This window comes from Alexandromys fortis, unplaced genomic scaffold (genome assembly GCF_014885135.2).
Source record: "Alexandromys fortis isolate MF-2015 unplaced genomic scaffold, M_Fortis_MF-2015_v1.1 scaffold_159, whole genome shotgun sequence".
Lineage (NCBI taxonomy): Eukaryota > Metazoa > Chordata > Mammalia > Rodentia > Cricetidae > Alexandromys > Alexandromys fortis.
In genome coordinates this window covers 280,417-297,670 of record NW_026068031.1, presented here as the reverse complement: position 1 = coordinate 297,670, position 17,254 = coordinate 280,417, and the positions used below count along the sequence as shown (strand labels likewise).

The following is a 17,254-nucleotide window of genomic DNA, read 5'->3' as shown; positions in this document are numbered from 1 at the left end:
GGAGGGAGGGAGGGAGGGAGGGAGGGAGGGAGGGAGGGAGGGAGGGAACAAACATATATAGGTACCCACACAAACTAGAAAGGGGCATTGGATTCCTTGGAGCTGGAGTTATAGGCACTTACAAGCTGCCTGCTATGTTTGTTAAAGATGAAATACCACAGTTTCAGAAACCACTGTAAGCCATAAAATCATTTAATTGTTGGAAAACTAAAGGAGTTTCTTGTTTCTTTTCCAGCCTGTGAACACACATATTTAACCAGGAAGTCTATCAATTCACTGACCTGACAAGTTAAAATTTCTGGCCTTTTACCAATGAGAACTTTTAGGCAGAGGAGCTGAAATTAGCACTGTCCACTTGACTCCGGTTTTGCATCCCATGCCTTCTGTAGATCCCTATGTCTGACCACTTATTTAAGGAAATATCTCTAGAATTTGTGTGGTGGTTTGTTTTCTGCTCTTATTAAGAACATTAAACCTTGTCATTTTTAGCCAGGCAGTGGTGGAGCACAACTTTAATGTCAGCACTCTGGAGGTGTAGACAGGTGTTATCTGCTGAGTTCAAGGCCAGCCTGGCCTACAGAAGGAGTTCCAGAACAGTCAGGGCAAACAGACAAACTCTGCCTCAAAAAAACAAACAAGTAAAAACATTCCTCATAGGCCCATATATTTGAATGCTTTGTCACCAGAAAGTGAGCTGTTTGATAGGATTAGAAGGATTAGGAGGTGTGGCCTCCTTGGAGGAAGTGTTACTGGGGGAGGGCTTTGAGGTCACAAAAGTCCCTGGCAGTCTTAACTCTCTCTTTGCCTTTGGATCAAGAGGTAGCTCTCAACTACTTCAGCACCATGCCTGCAATGCCTGCCACCAAGTCTGCTGCCATGATGATCATGGACTAAGCTTTTGAAGCTGTATGCAGGCCCCAATTAAAGGCTTTCTCTTATAAGAGGTGCAGAGGTCATGATGTCTCTTCACACAACAGAGCAGCGACTAAGACAGTAAGTTACGGACATGTCTAGATCACTCCTAAGCATCTGAATAGACCACTAGCTAGAGGGTTTGATTTTAATTAATTTATTTGGAGGCAGGGTCTCATATAGCTCAGGCTGGCTCAAGCTCTGCGTAGTTGAGAAGGATGGCAATGGACTTGAGCTCCTCCTTCCTCTGCCTCCTGAGTGTTAGAGTCTTGTAACCCCAGGTCTGGTTTGTGCACTTCCAAGGACTGAACTCAGGATATCATGCTATACTTCATAAGCATACTGTCAAATGAATTACATCCTCAGCCCCTGCTAGTTAGGGCTCTAAAGACACCAATCATAAGAGAACCATACTATATGAAGTATGAGTTTTTAGTCATCTTTAAAATCTCTGAATCTTTAGGAAAGAAAATTACTTGAGGGCTTCAAAGCAGTCTTTACAGATGATAAAGATCAACTACAAAAATGAGTAATGACAGCAACTAGGAAAGTCAGAACCATAAATGTTATATGAATGATTAACTTAAGATAATCACTCCACAGGGTACTTAGCATATATTACTTTATATATTGTTATATGTGTATAACTGTGCAAGGTTGTACACACAAAACCCACACGTTGTCTGGAGTCATCCCGGCATATGGATTTTGTAGCCACAGAAACTAACAACCCTGCCAGACAACACAACCTCCTAGACATCCCCTCTGCACCCAACTATTCCAGATCAGTTTGGTGGTCAGACTAAAGAAGGTCCACATATGTAATACAGTTCTCAGTCAACAAACACTTATTCAAAGAAGACACTGGATATTTATTCTATCTGGCCCCTGCCCTCACTGAATTGATAAGTACCGTGGCAGTAAGGCTGTCTACACAGCGAACACAGAAACAAAGATACAAATACATGGTTGTGAAGAGCCATGAAAGAAACTGACAAGATGAAGAGACGAAATAAGACAACTGCTGATTACAACTACCGGGCTACACTTCTGTGAGAGGAAACTTAAGTCCAACCCCAAACAACCTGCAACCATCAGCCTGAGAAGAACCCGGAGGAGAGTCTCCTTTTGGAAGACACAGCCAGAGAAAAAGCTCCTGCAAGAGGAAGCAGCTTAGCAGGAAAAGGAGAAGGAAAGGAGCCCATCTGATTCTAGCACTGGAGAAACTGCACAAACTAAGAAAAGGCAGAGTTGGCTTCAGTGTGGTCCTGGTAGAGATGCTTGATTTCTAGTCTAAGTTCTAAGGTAAATCAGGCAAAGATATTAAAAAGGCAGAAGTGATTGTTTCTAGCTCCATACATGTTTTTAACAGCTGAATAATATTTTACTGTGTAAATGTACCACATTTTCATTATCCATTCATCAGGTGACGGGACAACTAGGCTGTTTCCAACTTCTGGCTGTTAAGAATAAAGCGGCAGACGGGCGGTGGTGGTGCACGCCTTTAATCCCAGCACTCAGGAGGCAGAGGCAGGCGGATCTCTGTGAGTTTGAGACCAGCCTGGTCTACAAGAGCTAGTTCCAGGACAGGCTCCAAAGCTACAGAGAAACGCTGTCTCGAAAAAAACAAACAAACAAACAAAAAGAATAAAGCAACAATGAACATGGATGAACAAGTATCTCTGCAGTAAGGTATAGAGTCCTTTGGGTATCTGCTCAAGAGTGGTAAAGCTGGATATTATGGTAGATCTATTTTAAGCTTTTGGAGAACCTCCACACTGATTTCTACAGTAACTGCACAAACATACTAGGTGAGGTAACTCAGCCCCAAAAAGACAAGCATTGCACATTTCCTCTTATATGTGGATGCTAGCTTTTGAGCTCCAGATGTGTGTGTTTAAATCCAAATAACCCTTAGGCAGGTAGTAGGGAAACAGGGAGGAGAGGGTCTTCCAATGAAGGAAACAGAATATAGTATTATGAAGATATAAAAGAGATACTAGAATAGGATCAAATGGGGAGGGGGATAAGAGGAAAGGGTAAAGGTGGGAATATGGAGAAAGACAACTAACACTAGCCTTTTGAAAAACCACATCGAAGTCTACTCCTGTAGAAACTAGAAACTTCCAGAAAAAAATTACAGGCTATTATCAATACTATTGGTTACCCTTCACAAGCTGATGATAAGACCCTATTGCTGAAGCTAGCGCTTGCTTATGTCATGGGACACGGGGAAATTGAGCTGGGGTCCAACTAGCAGCCTCACTTCTACTAACTTTAAAGTGCTGGGAGGAGGAGAAAAGTCATCAGCAGCATCATCCAGCTATGAACCCTGTGACCACAACAGCATCCTGCCTATAAGACACACTGGTGCAAGGGCGGCACAACGTTATACAAGTAGCCAACTCTCTTTTAAACTGAACTTAAGGTCCACTCCTTAACATGGAGCCATACCTGACACTGCTGGAGTGGCCAAGAACCTGAGACTGGATATTTCACAGACCCTAGGAGAAAACCTACTATAATTCTGCTAGATGAACATAGAAATGAAATGACTCCTAATGACATGTTGCTATTTCTATAGATCAGAGCATTGTCCCTCAACCCTCATCGGAGAAGCTGCTTCTTGCAGTAGATGATAACTAATACAGAGACCCACAGCTGGGCAATGTTCAGAGAGTGAGAGACCTTGGCGCACTCAGCCCCAAATGAGATGCCTTTATCGAACTCCTCCCCCGGGGATTTATGCAGGACGACTATAAGGGCTAGAGGTTATAGGTCACTCCAAGGAAAGAGTGTCTTCTAAGCACAAGAGCCAAGCCACCTCTGAGCTCACAGAAACCATGACAGCACACACAAGGCCCAAACAAGTTCCAACCAGATAAAATCTAAGCACTGAGAAGGGCAAGTGGGTCCAAGTCCCATCCCTAACTTAGAAGCAATTTGTTACTGATATTTATTGGGAGAGAAAAAAAAAATCAATTAAGTGACATTGGTATATCAACCACACTCCACAGCAGGCCCCATGCTCACAAAATGGACACCATGTTTCTTGTATGTATGCTTATTTTGTTTTGGTATTTTTTGTCTTTTTTTTTTTTTTTTTTTTTGCTTCTGTTTTTGGTTTCTTGTTTCTTGTTCTGGGGGATTTTTGTTTTGTTTTGTTTGAGAGAGAAAACATTTACTTGGGTGGGTAGGGAGGTGAGAAGGATCTGGGAGGAGTTGGAGGAGAAGAAAGAATATAATCAAATATATTGTATGAAAAACATTTAAACCAATAAATACAAAAGAGGGTGGCACCAACTGATTTAAGTCTTCTGCTTATGCTAAGAGTTAGGGGTAAGAACAGATGTCAAGAAACAGTTACATGGGCTGGAGAGATGGCTCAGTGGTTAAGAGCATTGCCTGCTCTTCCAAAGGTCCTGAGTTCAATTCCCAGCAACCACATGGTGGCTCACAACCATCTGTAATGGGGTCTGGTGCCCTCTTCTGGTCTGCAGGCATACACACAGACAGAATATTGTATACATAATATATAAATAAATATATATATATAAAAAAAGAAACAGTTACATGGCTGATACAATATACTATGTATCCTGGTTATATATAGACATATATAATGTATTAATGTATGTATTTATATAATAACTACAGACTAAACAGGATGGAGAAGGAAGTGAATTGAAGAGTTGAGCTACTCTTGACAGCAGACTTGGTTAAAGGAGAGGCAGGTGTGTATGTATGTATGTGTCTACATCGAGGGCAAGGGAATGAATTGGTTATACCATTGACCAATATGCAACAGTGAGGGAAGGTTCCTCCTCAGTTCATTTGTTTGTTTTGGGGTGGGACCATCCAATTAAAATTCAGAAGTTTGTTTTTGTAAGTTTATGTATATAGGAGTTGGTACATCACTTGTGTGGCTGGTGCCATTAAATGCCTAGAAAGGGGCAACAGATGCTTGGAACTGGAGTTACAGACAGTCGTGACCTGCCATGTGGGTGCTGGGCTAGAACCCAGGCACTTTGGAAGAGCAGTCAGCACTCTTAACCACTGAGCCACTGCTAAAGCCCTCAGAATGGTTTTAGACATGATTTCTCTTGGATGCCTCTAGAGCATCCTGAAGACATGTGACTACCAGCTTAGAAGTTAAAAATAGGCTAGGAATCATAGGTATACTGATCAAGTTCTTTGCACTTCCCTACCATATAGTATATAAATGAATGAACCACACTCCAGATGTTCTGACTGGAACAGGTTTATACAAGTATACATTTTTAACACTGTCAAGCAATTTGATGTCAACTAAACTCTGAGAACATGTTACGTAAACAGACTGGAGGAAGAGGGGTGCCCAGAATTGCACCCAGGGCCTCATGTATGATAGATAAGCATTCTACACTCAGCCTATCTTAATGTAAATACACTTTAGTGTTTCATCATCTAGACACATAACTCTTAATATCAGCGACGGTATGTGGAGCAATATGTTAGGACAATGGTTTCACTCGATAAATCAGAGTTATCTAATCTCTTCTAGACATGCAGCACTGTAGAGAAAAATTCTACCTAGACATTCCTTGAAATGTCATTTACTGAAGGCTATTCTCAAGGTGAATAACCTATTTCATAAATATTTCCTTGTAAAATACTCATGAAATATGTCACACATGAGCAAATCAAGGTTCAGGAAAGTAATCTTGCCCAAAGAGCACAAATAAACAGCAAGGCCAAGATCAAAATCATGATAACACCTATTTACCACCCCACCCCTAAAAAAGCTACCCTATACTCCCCAAAAATCTCACATGACAAGTCATGCCCATTACCATTAGAACGATATAAAAGGGGTAAACAAGGGGAACAGAAGATAATCAGATAAGCAGGAAGCTTTTCTTCCTGATTTCCACCACTTAGAAATTAATTGTAGAAACTGTATCCTACCCTTTGAAAGACCCACAAAAGCTAAAAGGATGTGTGTGTATGCATGTGTACGTGTGTGTGCTTACAGGGATCCTGAATGGTGACTCTGGCTTCAAAAAGTTCTGTATTAATCCCAGTTCACACCTACCTACGGCAATAAAACAAGTCACAATGGCTCAGCCACATGAGGATACTTAGCAGAGCTAAGAACCTGTACACAGGCTCAGTAAAGTCACCATCATCTGCAACTATTACTGGAAGGACACATGAACAATAACCATGCGTGAGGTTTTAATGCAGAAGGCAGGATTTTGTTTTAACTTGGATATCTATGTCACACTATCTCAATACTAGGTATCTCAATCCTACAGCACTAGCGTGTTCCCTAAAAGGCTACAAGTCCTCTTTGCTGACTCCCCAGCCATGAACTCTGATCAGCATCATCCCTACAATCAGAAAGAACACTTGCTGCTGTTTATGATCCCTAGGCTAGACTTTAAGTTCCCTGACAGAAGAAAGGGAGTCCTGTTCATTTCCTAATCATCTCATGTGCCTTGCACTGCTCTAAGCCCCGAGAAAGCAGCAATGAAGGCAATGAAGCCCCCACCTGGCCAGAGCGTAAGTCTATTATTAGCTTACACAGTGTAACAAGGTGACAAACATTAAGTACATATATCATCCAGCAGAAAATGTTAGTTAGAAAGCAGGCAGAAGAGTTCAGAAGCGCTATGTTAACTTATCCGGGAAAGTCTCACATGCCAGAAGCCTGAAATAATCTAACCAAAGCAAGCCACACAACTCTCCAGGAAGGGAAGAGTCCGTCGTCGTCGTCGTCCCCTCCCGCCCCCACCCCCACCCCCAAGAGTAGGAAGAACAAGTGCAGACAGCCCCGGGCACAGCAGCAACACATCAGCTGCTAGGAAGATTAAGAAGCAGGTGAACTGCGTGTAGACCCCGCAGAGGCAAGCCGGGAGAGCAGGTCTAAGCAGAGGAGCCATTCCCCAAGTCTCTTCTGTGGTTCAGTTAATTCTACAAAGAGGCTTACGACACAAACCTTACAGCGGCACGGCAACAAATCCTGACCTCCCGACAATCATTTTGTCTTAAACCTACAACCTGTCTGGACACAAGAGACGCCAGCTCTGAAAGCCCTGTGAGCCTGAGGATCCCCACAACCAAAGCCACGGGAGCTGCTCATCATATTCCTGGAAGGTACACGGATGTAAAGTGAACCTGGTCGGCCAAAATGAGTTCAAATTATAACATTTGGTGATAAATTTTCCGATCTTGACAAGACTGAACAAGTCCTGTAATAAGCCATCAGCGTTTTTTAAAAATAGCTCCTTTAAGCTCGTGTAAGTTCCTTCAAATACATTTCTATGAGAAATCAGAATCTGCTTGGCAATGTGACATTTAGCACACACACTCACCATCCCCCAAGGCATGTTCCTGCCAATTAGTGATACTAAGCAATGAGGCAAATAGGCTGTCCTAACTTGTGGCACTTATTCCCGGATTTTCTAACCCAGCACCTTTATTCTAGCACCTTGAAGAACCACGAAGTTAACAGAAATTCCCTGAAAACGAAAGTTACTATCCTTCCTTCCAAATTACTTTAAAATTTGAAAGCTTTATTTTCTCAAATGCCCCAACCTAAAATACAGTGCTGTTTTGCTTTGTTAGAAATGTGCTAACATTTTTCAGGAAAACATCTTTTTAAAACTTTCTAGAGAGGTGGCTCACGCTGGTAATCCCAGTAACTCTAGGGCCTGGACTACACAGCGAGTCTCGGGGCCAGCCTTTGCTATAGAAGGAAACAGTTCGGTAACACCAAAACACTTCAGAGAAACTGGCCCTAGTGCACCAAGCAACAGGCGGTACTTTCCTTTTCCCTGCCAGTCAAAGGCCTTGAACCAACGCAAACAAATGGGTGAAATGCCAGCCAGGTTCCCCTGTCTCCCCGCTCCCTGCCCGCAGCGCTGGCCTGGCAACACTACCGCCCCTCGTCGTGGGGCTGAACCGAATGGAACCCGCACCCAACCGATGAGCGGTGTGCAGAAGCTCGAGCCCGCTCGGGGTTCCCCCCGGGCCAGGGAAGCGAGTGCGAGCCGGGACACCCCGCGACTCTGCTCCAGGCGGAGCGCGCACGGCCTCCCCCAGGCTGCGCACCGCCGGGGCCGAGGTGCGGTTGGGGATGCCCCGGGGAGTGGGGCAGGAAGGGTAGCACGAGACCAAGGAGGACCGGGGACCCCCAGGGAAGGCCTCGGGCGCAATTTACGCAGACCCGGCGCGTGAGGAAGCGGGACCTGGCCAGGGACCGGCGGGAGGGAGGTGCTGAAAAGAGGGGAAACCCGGGGCGGAGAGCAGGGCGGGGGAGGGGACCGTCCGTCCGCCGCCCGGACCGCCGCACACCGGGAGGGCAGGGGCGCGACCCCCGAACCCCCGAGGTGCCCCCCCAGAGGCGACTGCAGCGCGTCCCCGCCTCCACTCACCATGTAAAGCGTGAAGGGCAGGCCGAGCAGAAAGAGCCACAGGTAGAGGTGGAGCGCGTTCACGAAGGTGGCCTGGTGCGGGTCGTAGTACCAGCCGCCGCTGAGCGCGGCCCACACCCCCTGCCGGAGGATCTGCAGCGTCTGCGACCCCATCCCCACCCGGCGTCGCCGCCGCCGCCGTCGTCGTCCCCGCCCGGGCCCCAGCTTCGGCCTCGTCGCCTGCTCGCCCAAAGCCCGGTCTAGCCCCCTCCCGAGCTCCAGGAGAGCGGCCCGGAGCCGCGGCGCTCGCTGGTGCTGCTGCTGCACGAGGAGGAGGAAGAGACGATGGAGGAGGAGGCCGCAAGCGGTGGGGCGGAGAGCGGCGAGGAGGAGGAGGAGGAGGAGGAGGCCAGGCTCCGGAGCGCCGCCGCCATCTTGTCTCCACGCTCCGAACCCGAGCCTGAGTCGCCAGCGCCTCCGCCACCGCCGCCTCCGCCGCCGCGACCCCCGCCGGCCGCCAGCCCGGGCCTGGCGGAGCAGGCGACCGGGCGCCCGGGAGGACGCGGAAGAAGCCGCGCCCCCTCCGGCTCCTCCTCCCGCTCCCTCCGCCCGCGGAGCGGGCCCCACTGGTACGCGCAGAGCCTCGGTCGCGCGAGCGCCTCCTGTTGGCGCCCGGGAGAAGCGTGCAGACGCGGAGAGGGAGTGGGGGGTGGGGTAGGGTGGGATGGGGTGGGATAGGGTGGGATGGGGTGGGGTAGGGTGGGATGGGGTGGGGTAGGGTGGGATGGGGTGGGGTGGGGGCACGTGCCAGGGTACCCCACTGCGCCGGGCACGACACGCCCCGCAAGCTCAGTTACTAGTCCTTAAAGGGGAATGGCCTTCCAGGCTGCGAATTGGTAGACCTTGCCTACAGGGCTGGCATTTGTGGCGTTTGTCCAAGACCTAAAAACATTTGGGGGTAAACTGAGATTGACGCCGGCCGCAGGCCTGGAAGAATTTAGGCTGCAGCAGAGTGGAAAAGTCAACAGCGCCCACAATTTGAGCACGAACTATGTTAGCCCTTTGGTTGGGCCGGAGGCAGTTTGGGTGAGAAAAAGGACGACGGTGAGAACTGTGAGCATTTACTGCTTCCCAATAGGCATAAATTAATACAGATTGCAAGAGATATAAAAGTATGACATGAACAAGTCATATGTGCACCACAACTTTTCTTTTTCATGTGTTGTAGCTAGTAGCCATTTTTTTCTCAATGGGCCAGTCTCACCGGGGGTTGAAAAATGACCGATGCCACCCAAACTCTGATTGGGGTCTTGTCCTTCTCGTTTTATAGTTGTGAAAAACTGGGACTCATTCTTGACCCTGTCTAATGTCTGATCTCACTGGATGATTTTTTTTAAGAGTTTGAAGGTTGAGTTTATTGTAGCAATAAATGTGCACTGTTTCCCCAGATTAAAGTTGCTATAATTAATGAGGGGGGGGGGGCGGAAGCAAGTGAGCCGGAGCAGCTGATGGCGTTTTTTAAAAAGTGGTTAACAACCCATTGCAGTGCCTCTGGGCGCCATGCCACTGTAGAGGTGGTTCTTTTCACACCTGTTTCCCTTACCCTTCACAACGCTCCTTTGAGGCAATGCCTTGGCTATCCTTATTTTTTTTTTTTAATCAATGAGGGCTGTGCCGTTCAAACTGATGGCCCAGGTTCTCATAAAGAGCTCAGAAGTCAGCATTCATTCTTGCTGCGAGGACTGTAAGAGCTTTCCAGATCCACTCAGGTAGGAATTAGTATGGTCAGCTGTTCTCAAAGGGGTGTGAGGGGCGTTACCTAAGAACGACTTAGAAATGGAAATTCTCAAATTTATGCTTAGGGAAACTCAGGCCGGCTGAGGGAGTTGGGGGCAGGGAGTGGGGGAGACCTAGCAAGTTTTAACAAACCTTCCAGAGGATTTAAAGGAACAGGTAGGGAGAACACCCTTCTCAACTTTGATTTATTATTGTATAATCATAAATCTATTTAAGTTCGATAAAAATACTTTAAAATTAAAAGGTATGAATAAGTTCACATCAGCATGTATTTTAAATGTATGCCTGAAAACAAAATTAAGATGAAACAATACAGTATTATAATTAAATAAATAAGGCCTAGTGGCCTGATTCACTGGCACAAGACAGTTGCAGTTTTATTTTGTTTCTCCTGCAGGAGACAGGAAAGCTCTCTGAGAAACTGGACGTGATCCCGAGCTTTCCAACACAAAGGAAGATGTAAACAGGGCTAAAATTCCAATAGCACATCAGTTTCCATGCCAGCAAACATCTGCCGCGGTTTAATATGGAAAATGAACTGCCATGCAGTGGGGCAGACCGGGAGAAATGGAGTCTAGAACTAAAGATGAGAGGCAGACCCGCCTGGACCAGAAGAGACTGGTGGCAGATGTAGAACTGACCTTTAGCAAGCCAGGAAGGCAGCCGGTAGGAGGCATCTCCAGTGTGTTAGAAGCCAAGGGACAGCTGCAAGGTTGCCTGGAGAGCTCAAGGGGCAGGCAAGACATGAGGGGATCATGGCAAGAATGAGAAAATATGTTGCTTATTGCAAGCCCCCAGCCTCACTGCTGGGGTTTTCCGGGTCCAAAGTTCTGGTGACCCTGGAGAACAAGACAAATATCCAAACGCCAGATTTGATGGATGGAGTGAAACTTACAGAAAAAAAAAAAAATAGCTTCATGCCTAGAACTGGGCCAAAATTTCACACCGAGTGGGTTTGCCTTATGTTGAGGCCCCTGGATATTCGCATAAAACCCTAATTTCCTTCCAATACTCCCGGGCTTAATCCCAGAACCTACAGATGGAAGTTATACGTCAAAAGCCTGGGTGAAAAGCAGCCAGCAAGATGGGCAGGCCCAGAATGTTAAAGGGGGCAGTTAGAAACTATCTCTTTTCACCCTGAACTGGCAGAAGCATTTTAGGGGGGGGAATGCTTATTAACAAGTAGTTGAAAGAAAGCCTAGAAAAGGCTGCCCTTCCCAGATGACTGACTCGGTCACCGGAGGAAGTGGGTGGAGCCTATGTGCCCTTTCCTCTGCAGCGTTCCCTGTTTATAAGCGCTCCCACGGGCTCCCTGTGTCATCGGCAGGGGCACAGAAAGGTTAAATGGTTTGCCCCAGGTTACACCCTCTGTCACGCCCATAAAATGTTAAGAGCAAGACAAAAATGAAGAGATCTAATTTGCTAATTGTCAACACTCTTAGCCAGGCGCAAAAGTCATCAATAATGTCACACTTAACGTGTCAGAGTTAGCAGCCCGTGACATACTGCCAAACCACCCCCTGACACTGGCTCATCTGTCAGCTGATCTTATTAAAGTGCTGTCCCCTGACTAACTCATAGGCCCCTAGAGGACTGGCAACACCCACACCAGGTGCTTTCTCCTGCTCTGAAAGGGACAAAGCTGAACATGCAAACCCTCTAATGACCCCACCTGGGTCACCTGGCACAAAGGCTTCATGCTACAGCTCTTGTCTTTTAGGTGGCCTAATATTAAGGCCCACATGTCTTGCCAACTACCCAAAGTCGAAAGTATCCAGGTCTTTTCTGAGACTAGATCCTCGTCCCTCCCTTAGGGAAACCAACATTTCCTCACTTGCTCAGACTTGGGCCCTCGACTATGGTCTAAACCCTTGTGTTCCTTCTCTTACCCCCTCCCATCATGCTGCCTGATCGGTGCTCCGAGTGGATGCTGTTGGCAGCTCTTACCCAATAGCCCATTGCCTCTAGTCTCTCCCCCTTCGAAACCTTTGTACCTTCTACCAGCAAATTAATCTCCCTAATCTACTTTTCTTAAAAGCCTTTAGTTCCCTTCAGTAAGCTACGGGAGTAAAGGCATGGTCCTTAGCCAAGCATTCACGGTTCCCTACAACCTGAATATTTTCTTGCATTCAACTCCTCTGCTCCCCAGCAGGATCCCGTTTTATTGGTGAGTATCAGCATATATACTTAGTATGTTCATCAACCACCCAGTTATTAATATGCTTGTGTGCGCTGTTATGGACACTGTATCGAGAAGCTGTTAGTCCTTTACCTGGCTTCTAAAATTCATAACGACTACTCCAAACTCTTTCAAACTCCCTTTTTTTTTTTTTTTTTTTTTTTTTTTTGAAACAGCCTGCCAGACTGCTTACAGGTTTCACTCACTTAGCACTTAATAGCCTGTTACTTTATATGCCTCCAAATGACATGCATTCCTTGAGGGCAAGGTGCTTCTCAGTGTGCCCCGGGTGCCCATGGGAAAGCTGTTGTTTCAGTCCCCTCGATACAGACGGGCCGCAGAAGACAGCACAGGAATCAGTGACTTTCCAATCAGGGAGTTAAATCTATTTTTTAAACCATTTACTTGGTACTTCTTCTACATTTAAAAAACATTCCAGAAGCCAGAGAGGTAGGTGTGTGTATTGGTGCATGCCTTTAATCCCAGCATTTAGGAGGCAGAAGCAGACAGATCTCTGGTCTATAGAGCAAGTTCCAGGACTGCCAGTGCTACACAGAAAAACATTGTCTTGAAAAACCAAACAAACAAACAAATAGAAAAACAAACAACCCCCCCCAAAAAAAACAACAAAACCTTCTTGAAGTTTAGAAGATCTGTTCAAGAAAGGAAAAACGGTGGGAAAAAAAAAAAAGATGAAGAGAATTTGGAAGAGAAGTGCCCTAGATATCACACCAGCTGTTTGCCAGGTGCCGCTTTATATCACACCAGGCAGAAAAACGTCAAAAGAAAGGAGGAGAAGGGAGTCCCCAAACCCAGCCAGTGTCGGAACACAGAGCACAGAAAACAGAAAGAAGTGGTGTGGTTTTCTTGCTGCCTGGGGGGGGGAGGGGGGCGGGGATGATCCCTGGAAACCCCGATTCCATCCATTTGCTTTAGAATATCAATTCCAAGGGATGTGTACTTTAAGACAAGCTTCAGCCAGGTCTGGTGGCACACGCCTTTAATCCCAGCACTCAGGCAGAGGTAGATAGAGCTCTGAGATCATCCTGGTTTACACGAGACCCTGTGACAAATGAAGGAAAAGGGACAGCTTTTAGCTGACACTAACCGCCTGGGTAGTTCTCACTACAGCTTTGTGTCATCCTGAGAGTATGCTGTTGGGGAGAAAAAAGCACCAAACTTTTCTGTAATTCACACCCAACACTTTCAGAGCAGGAAAAGGGAAATACGTCTGATGTTGTGAAACTCCCCGAATATTGGGGATTCCAAAATTAGGACCGTTATGGGCACTTGTTTTTCATCTTTAAAAGATTCCTCTGGTAGTTTAGTGTCTATGTCACATAAAGAGCCATGTACCCTTCTGTCTCAGGCAGGGTAGCACAGTTCTAGCAGGACCTACTGAGCTGATGTCAAGGATGCTCTCCAAAGAGCCTGGCCACCTGCTAGTAGCTACCTGTGCAGCGTGGGTCGCCTGCCTGTTCAGGAGCTGGGCAGAAATGACAGACTTGTCGTCTTGGAAGAGCCAGATATCTGGCTCTTCAGCGAAGGAGTGCCAGGAACATTCCTTGGAGGGACCACAATGTTCACAGTGGAAAGATCATAGTGTGTGCAATTGGATAAACCTGGGTTCCAGCCACCTTCTGCCACGTTCTAAATTAGTCCTAACCTAAGTGAGGCCAACCAAACAGAACCGAAGACTCCCAGGGTATTCAGGCCTACAGATTCATTGCTTTTAGTTTTGATGGAGGGTTTTTTTTCCCTCTCTTAATAACAAAACTGAACATTTCTAAGGATAAAATAAGAAGTCATATCCCTTGGAGATTTTTTATAGCTTTTTTAATGGAACTCTTGATAGTACATGGGAATGCGTTTCTTATTAATTTTGTTTATTCATTTGGTTTGAGTTTTGAGGTTTGGATAGGGGAGTTGTTTTGCCTGTTTGTTATGAGATTTGGCCAATGATAATATACATAATATTTTCCAACTATGCACAAAAATGCCATAAATATAAATAAAAATGTGTGTGTATGTATTCGTGTTCTAGGAGAGTGCTATGCATGGGGTAAAAATCTCCCAAATCACAGTAGAGAGCGAAACAAAAAATAAAACTCCCTGTTCTTCTGGTTTTCTCCCTTTCTTGGCATTTTCATCCTTTAGACTCATTATGACCTTGAGCCCTGTGACAAGTTTTTCTCCCTGTGTAGTCTACAAACCACCCAAATCACAGCCTTCTGCTAAAAACATAGAATTCCAGGCCTGAGAAACTGGGTCGATGGTTAAAGGTACTGCCCTTGCAGAGGATCCAGGTTTGGTTCCCAGAATCCCCACTGCAGTTTACAGCTTTCTGTATCTGTAACTCCAGTTCCAGGAGATCTAACATCCTCTTCAGGCCCCCTCTGGCACCAGTCATGCATGTATGCACATACTACACGTAGATACACACAGGCAGAGCATTTGTGCACATAAAATGAAAGTAAATCTTTTAAAAAAAAAACGCAGAACTCTTAAGTTCCACTATATCTACATATATAATACTATATAGCATTAGAAAAGCTATCACGGCTCAGGGGATGTGCTTTAATCCCAATACTTGGGAGGCAGAGGCAGATGGATCTCCACGAGTTTGTGGACAGCCTGACCTACAGAGCAAGTTCCATCTATCTGACTGAGATAGTGACCCTCAGCCTCGTGAGGTAATGGACATTGGGAAACAAATTCCTCAAGAGAGATTAGAAGTAGGGCATCTCAAAAACTTCCTAAAAATCGTGGTCGGAAGAACACAGTCATGAATTCTGCTCTCAACTTCACAGCCCTAATTGTTGAAATAAGGAGCGGCGGGGCTGCGTCCCCAACACCCCGGCCGCTTGGCTAGCTCATGCCCAAAATAACAACACACAAACTGTATTCATTTAAGAACTGCTTGACCCATGAACTCTAGCCCTTACAGGCTAATTCTCGCACCTGGACTAGCCCATTTCTAATGATCTGTGTAAGCACCCCAAGGTGCGCTTACCGGGAAGATTCTAGCCTCCATCCATCATGGTGTCTCTGCTCCAGATAGCAGAGCTGTCCGGTCTCTCCGGGAGCAGAGCAGAGTCTGACCTCACTTCCTCTTCCGCCCAGCATTCTATTCTGTTTCCTCCTCCCATCTATCTTTTAACCTATCAGAGCCAGCAGTTTCTTTATTGCTCAGCCAATGAAATCAACAGATTGATATGACACTCCCACATCACCTAATCTGTATTTGTTATAGTTGGGGTTGTTTTAAATCCCTCAGGAATAGGAAGGATTGCTAAATTTCCAACCTCTAATGTATGAGGAATGTTTGATCAACATTTAACTTGTGTTTTTCACTTTTTTCCCAGTGCTGGAAATAAATCAAAGCCTCATGAATTTTAGTCAAAGGGTCCACCCCTGATCCACACACACCCTAGTCCCAGGTTTGTCTTTTGAAAGCCTGAAGTGACTTACTAGGAGTGTGCTTGGGCCAGTGTCTCTATCAATTTGCATCTGATTGCTCTATTTTTTTTTTGGCTAGTATTTAACCCTTTAAATTATATAGACATATATATATGTGTGTGTGTATATATATAATATATATTATATATGAGAAAGATATAGAGAAGTTAGCACTTAGCTAGTAAGCCCCTACCCAGTTACAACCACAGCTAATATATGTTGTCTTGGTCCTCAGTCTCTGCACCCTATTCTCCTTCTGCCCTACGTCTGTGCACCCTTTGCCCCTTCTGCCCTCAGTCTCTGCACCCCTCTCCCCTCTGCCCTCAGTCTCTGCACCCTCCGCCCCTCTGCTCAGTGCCGTATTCCTGGTGGAATCCAGTGTCTGATTTGGAAAAGTTTTATGTCAACACATGCCATGTGCCTTGGCAGTTTGCTCAGTCTGAGAAACTTCAGGAGACATTTTTTCCTTCTGACTTGCCCATGTGTTTCTTTTAGAGTCTTGGCAGCGTTCTCTGGGCTTTGCGGGTAGTAGCCTGCAGCTGCAGGTTAGAGCATCATCGACTCCTAGCAGAAGTCCACCGTGGCCCGAGAACCCTGGGATGGTCTTATCTGTGTGTCAGCGTTGACCTGGAAGCAAAATGGCTATTACCATTCTTGGTGTCCCTCGGAGATGCCATTGACCAGAAGTCCACTCATAAGCAAAGACATTTCTTCCTCAAGAACCTTGCCATGCTTTTGGTCCTGTGCTGATTTTTGAGCCAGCCTCTCTTCAGGGCACTGATATACTCTACTTGAGTCTGGCCTAGGTTCATAAACCAATTACTGGTCAGGAAAATGGAATCACCCTTAGGCTTGTCTTTTCCAGATGAGGATTGAGGCATAGGAAATCGGTTGAGAGGGATAAATTCCTGAAGAAAACTGGATTTCGTTAGGGATCTGAGAGGAAGACTACAAGCTGAACACACGGGCGCCCAACCACACACAGATTCAGAAACCCGGACTTTGTGCATACAAACTACAATATACATCTACATAAAGTCTTCAGCAGTGTTTGGTCAATAAGTATTTTTTTAATGTCAGTTTTTAAAGTTTTAAAATGTAATAGATTTACATAATTAAGGACTCAATAAATATGTAATAGAGACAGATAGTGCAACTTCTCTTTATCATTGTTTCTAGCCATTCAGGCGCTGAATCAATAGACAAAGGGGAAAATTACATTTTACACACACACACACACAATGAGGTTCACCATCCTATTTTGTAAACTATGTTGTCTTATACTATATGAATATGCCAATTACTGTCATGGCTGTGGATGGGCATTTAGTTCGTTAATAATTTTAACGATTTGGGGCTGGAGAGGCTTAGCAGTTAGCACTTGCTGCACTATCATGGGGAACGTAGCATTCACATAACAAGCCAGGTGTCTGGCACATGCTTGCAACCCCAGCTCCAAGGAGGGCATAGACTAGGCTCGCCCTGGCTTGGCAGCTTCAGCCTAGCTGAG

General features: G+C 45.9%; 1 protein-coding gene across 6 annotated transcripts in view; it reads right to left on the bottom strand.

The window, feature by feature from the left end:
* Window positions 1-8,628, bottom strand: part of Pcnx1 (pecanex 1) — a 142,439-nt gene extending 133,811 nt beyond the window's left edge. For 3 of the 6 annotated variants that reach the window (XM_050164471.1, XM_050164473.1, XM_050164472.1), the window contains exon 1: window positions 8,331-8,628. In XM_050164471.1, the coding sequence (XP_050020428.1) occupies window positions 8,331-8,483 (153 nt within the window). In that variant the 5' untranslated portion in view covers window positions 8,484-8,628. The remainder of the gene's footprint in view (window positions 1-8,330) is intronic. The other 3 variants (XM_050164474.1, XM_050164475.1, XM_050164476.1) reach the window with 2 other exon arrangements.
* Window positions 8,629-17,254: the final 8,626 nt, after the last annotated feature.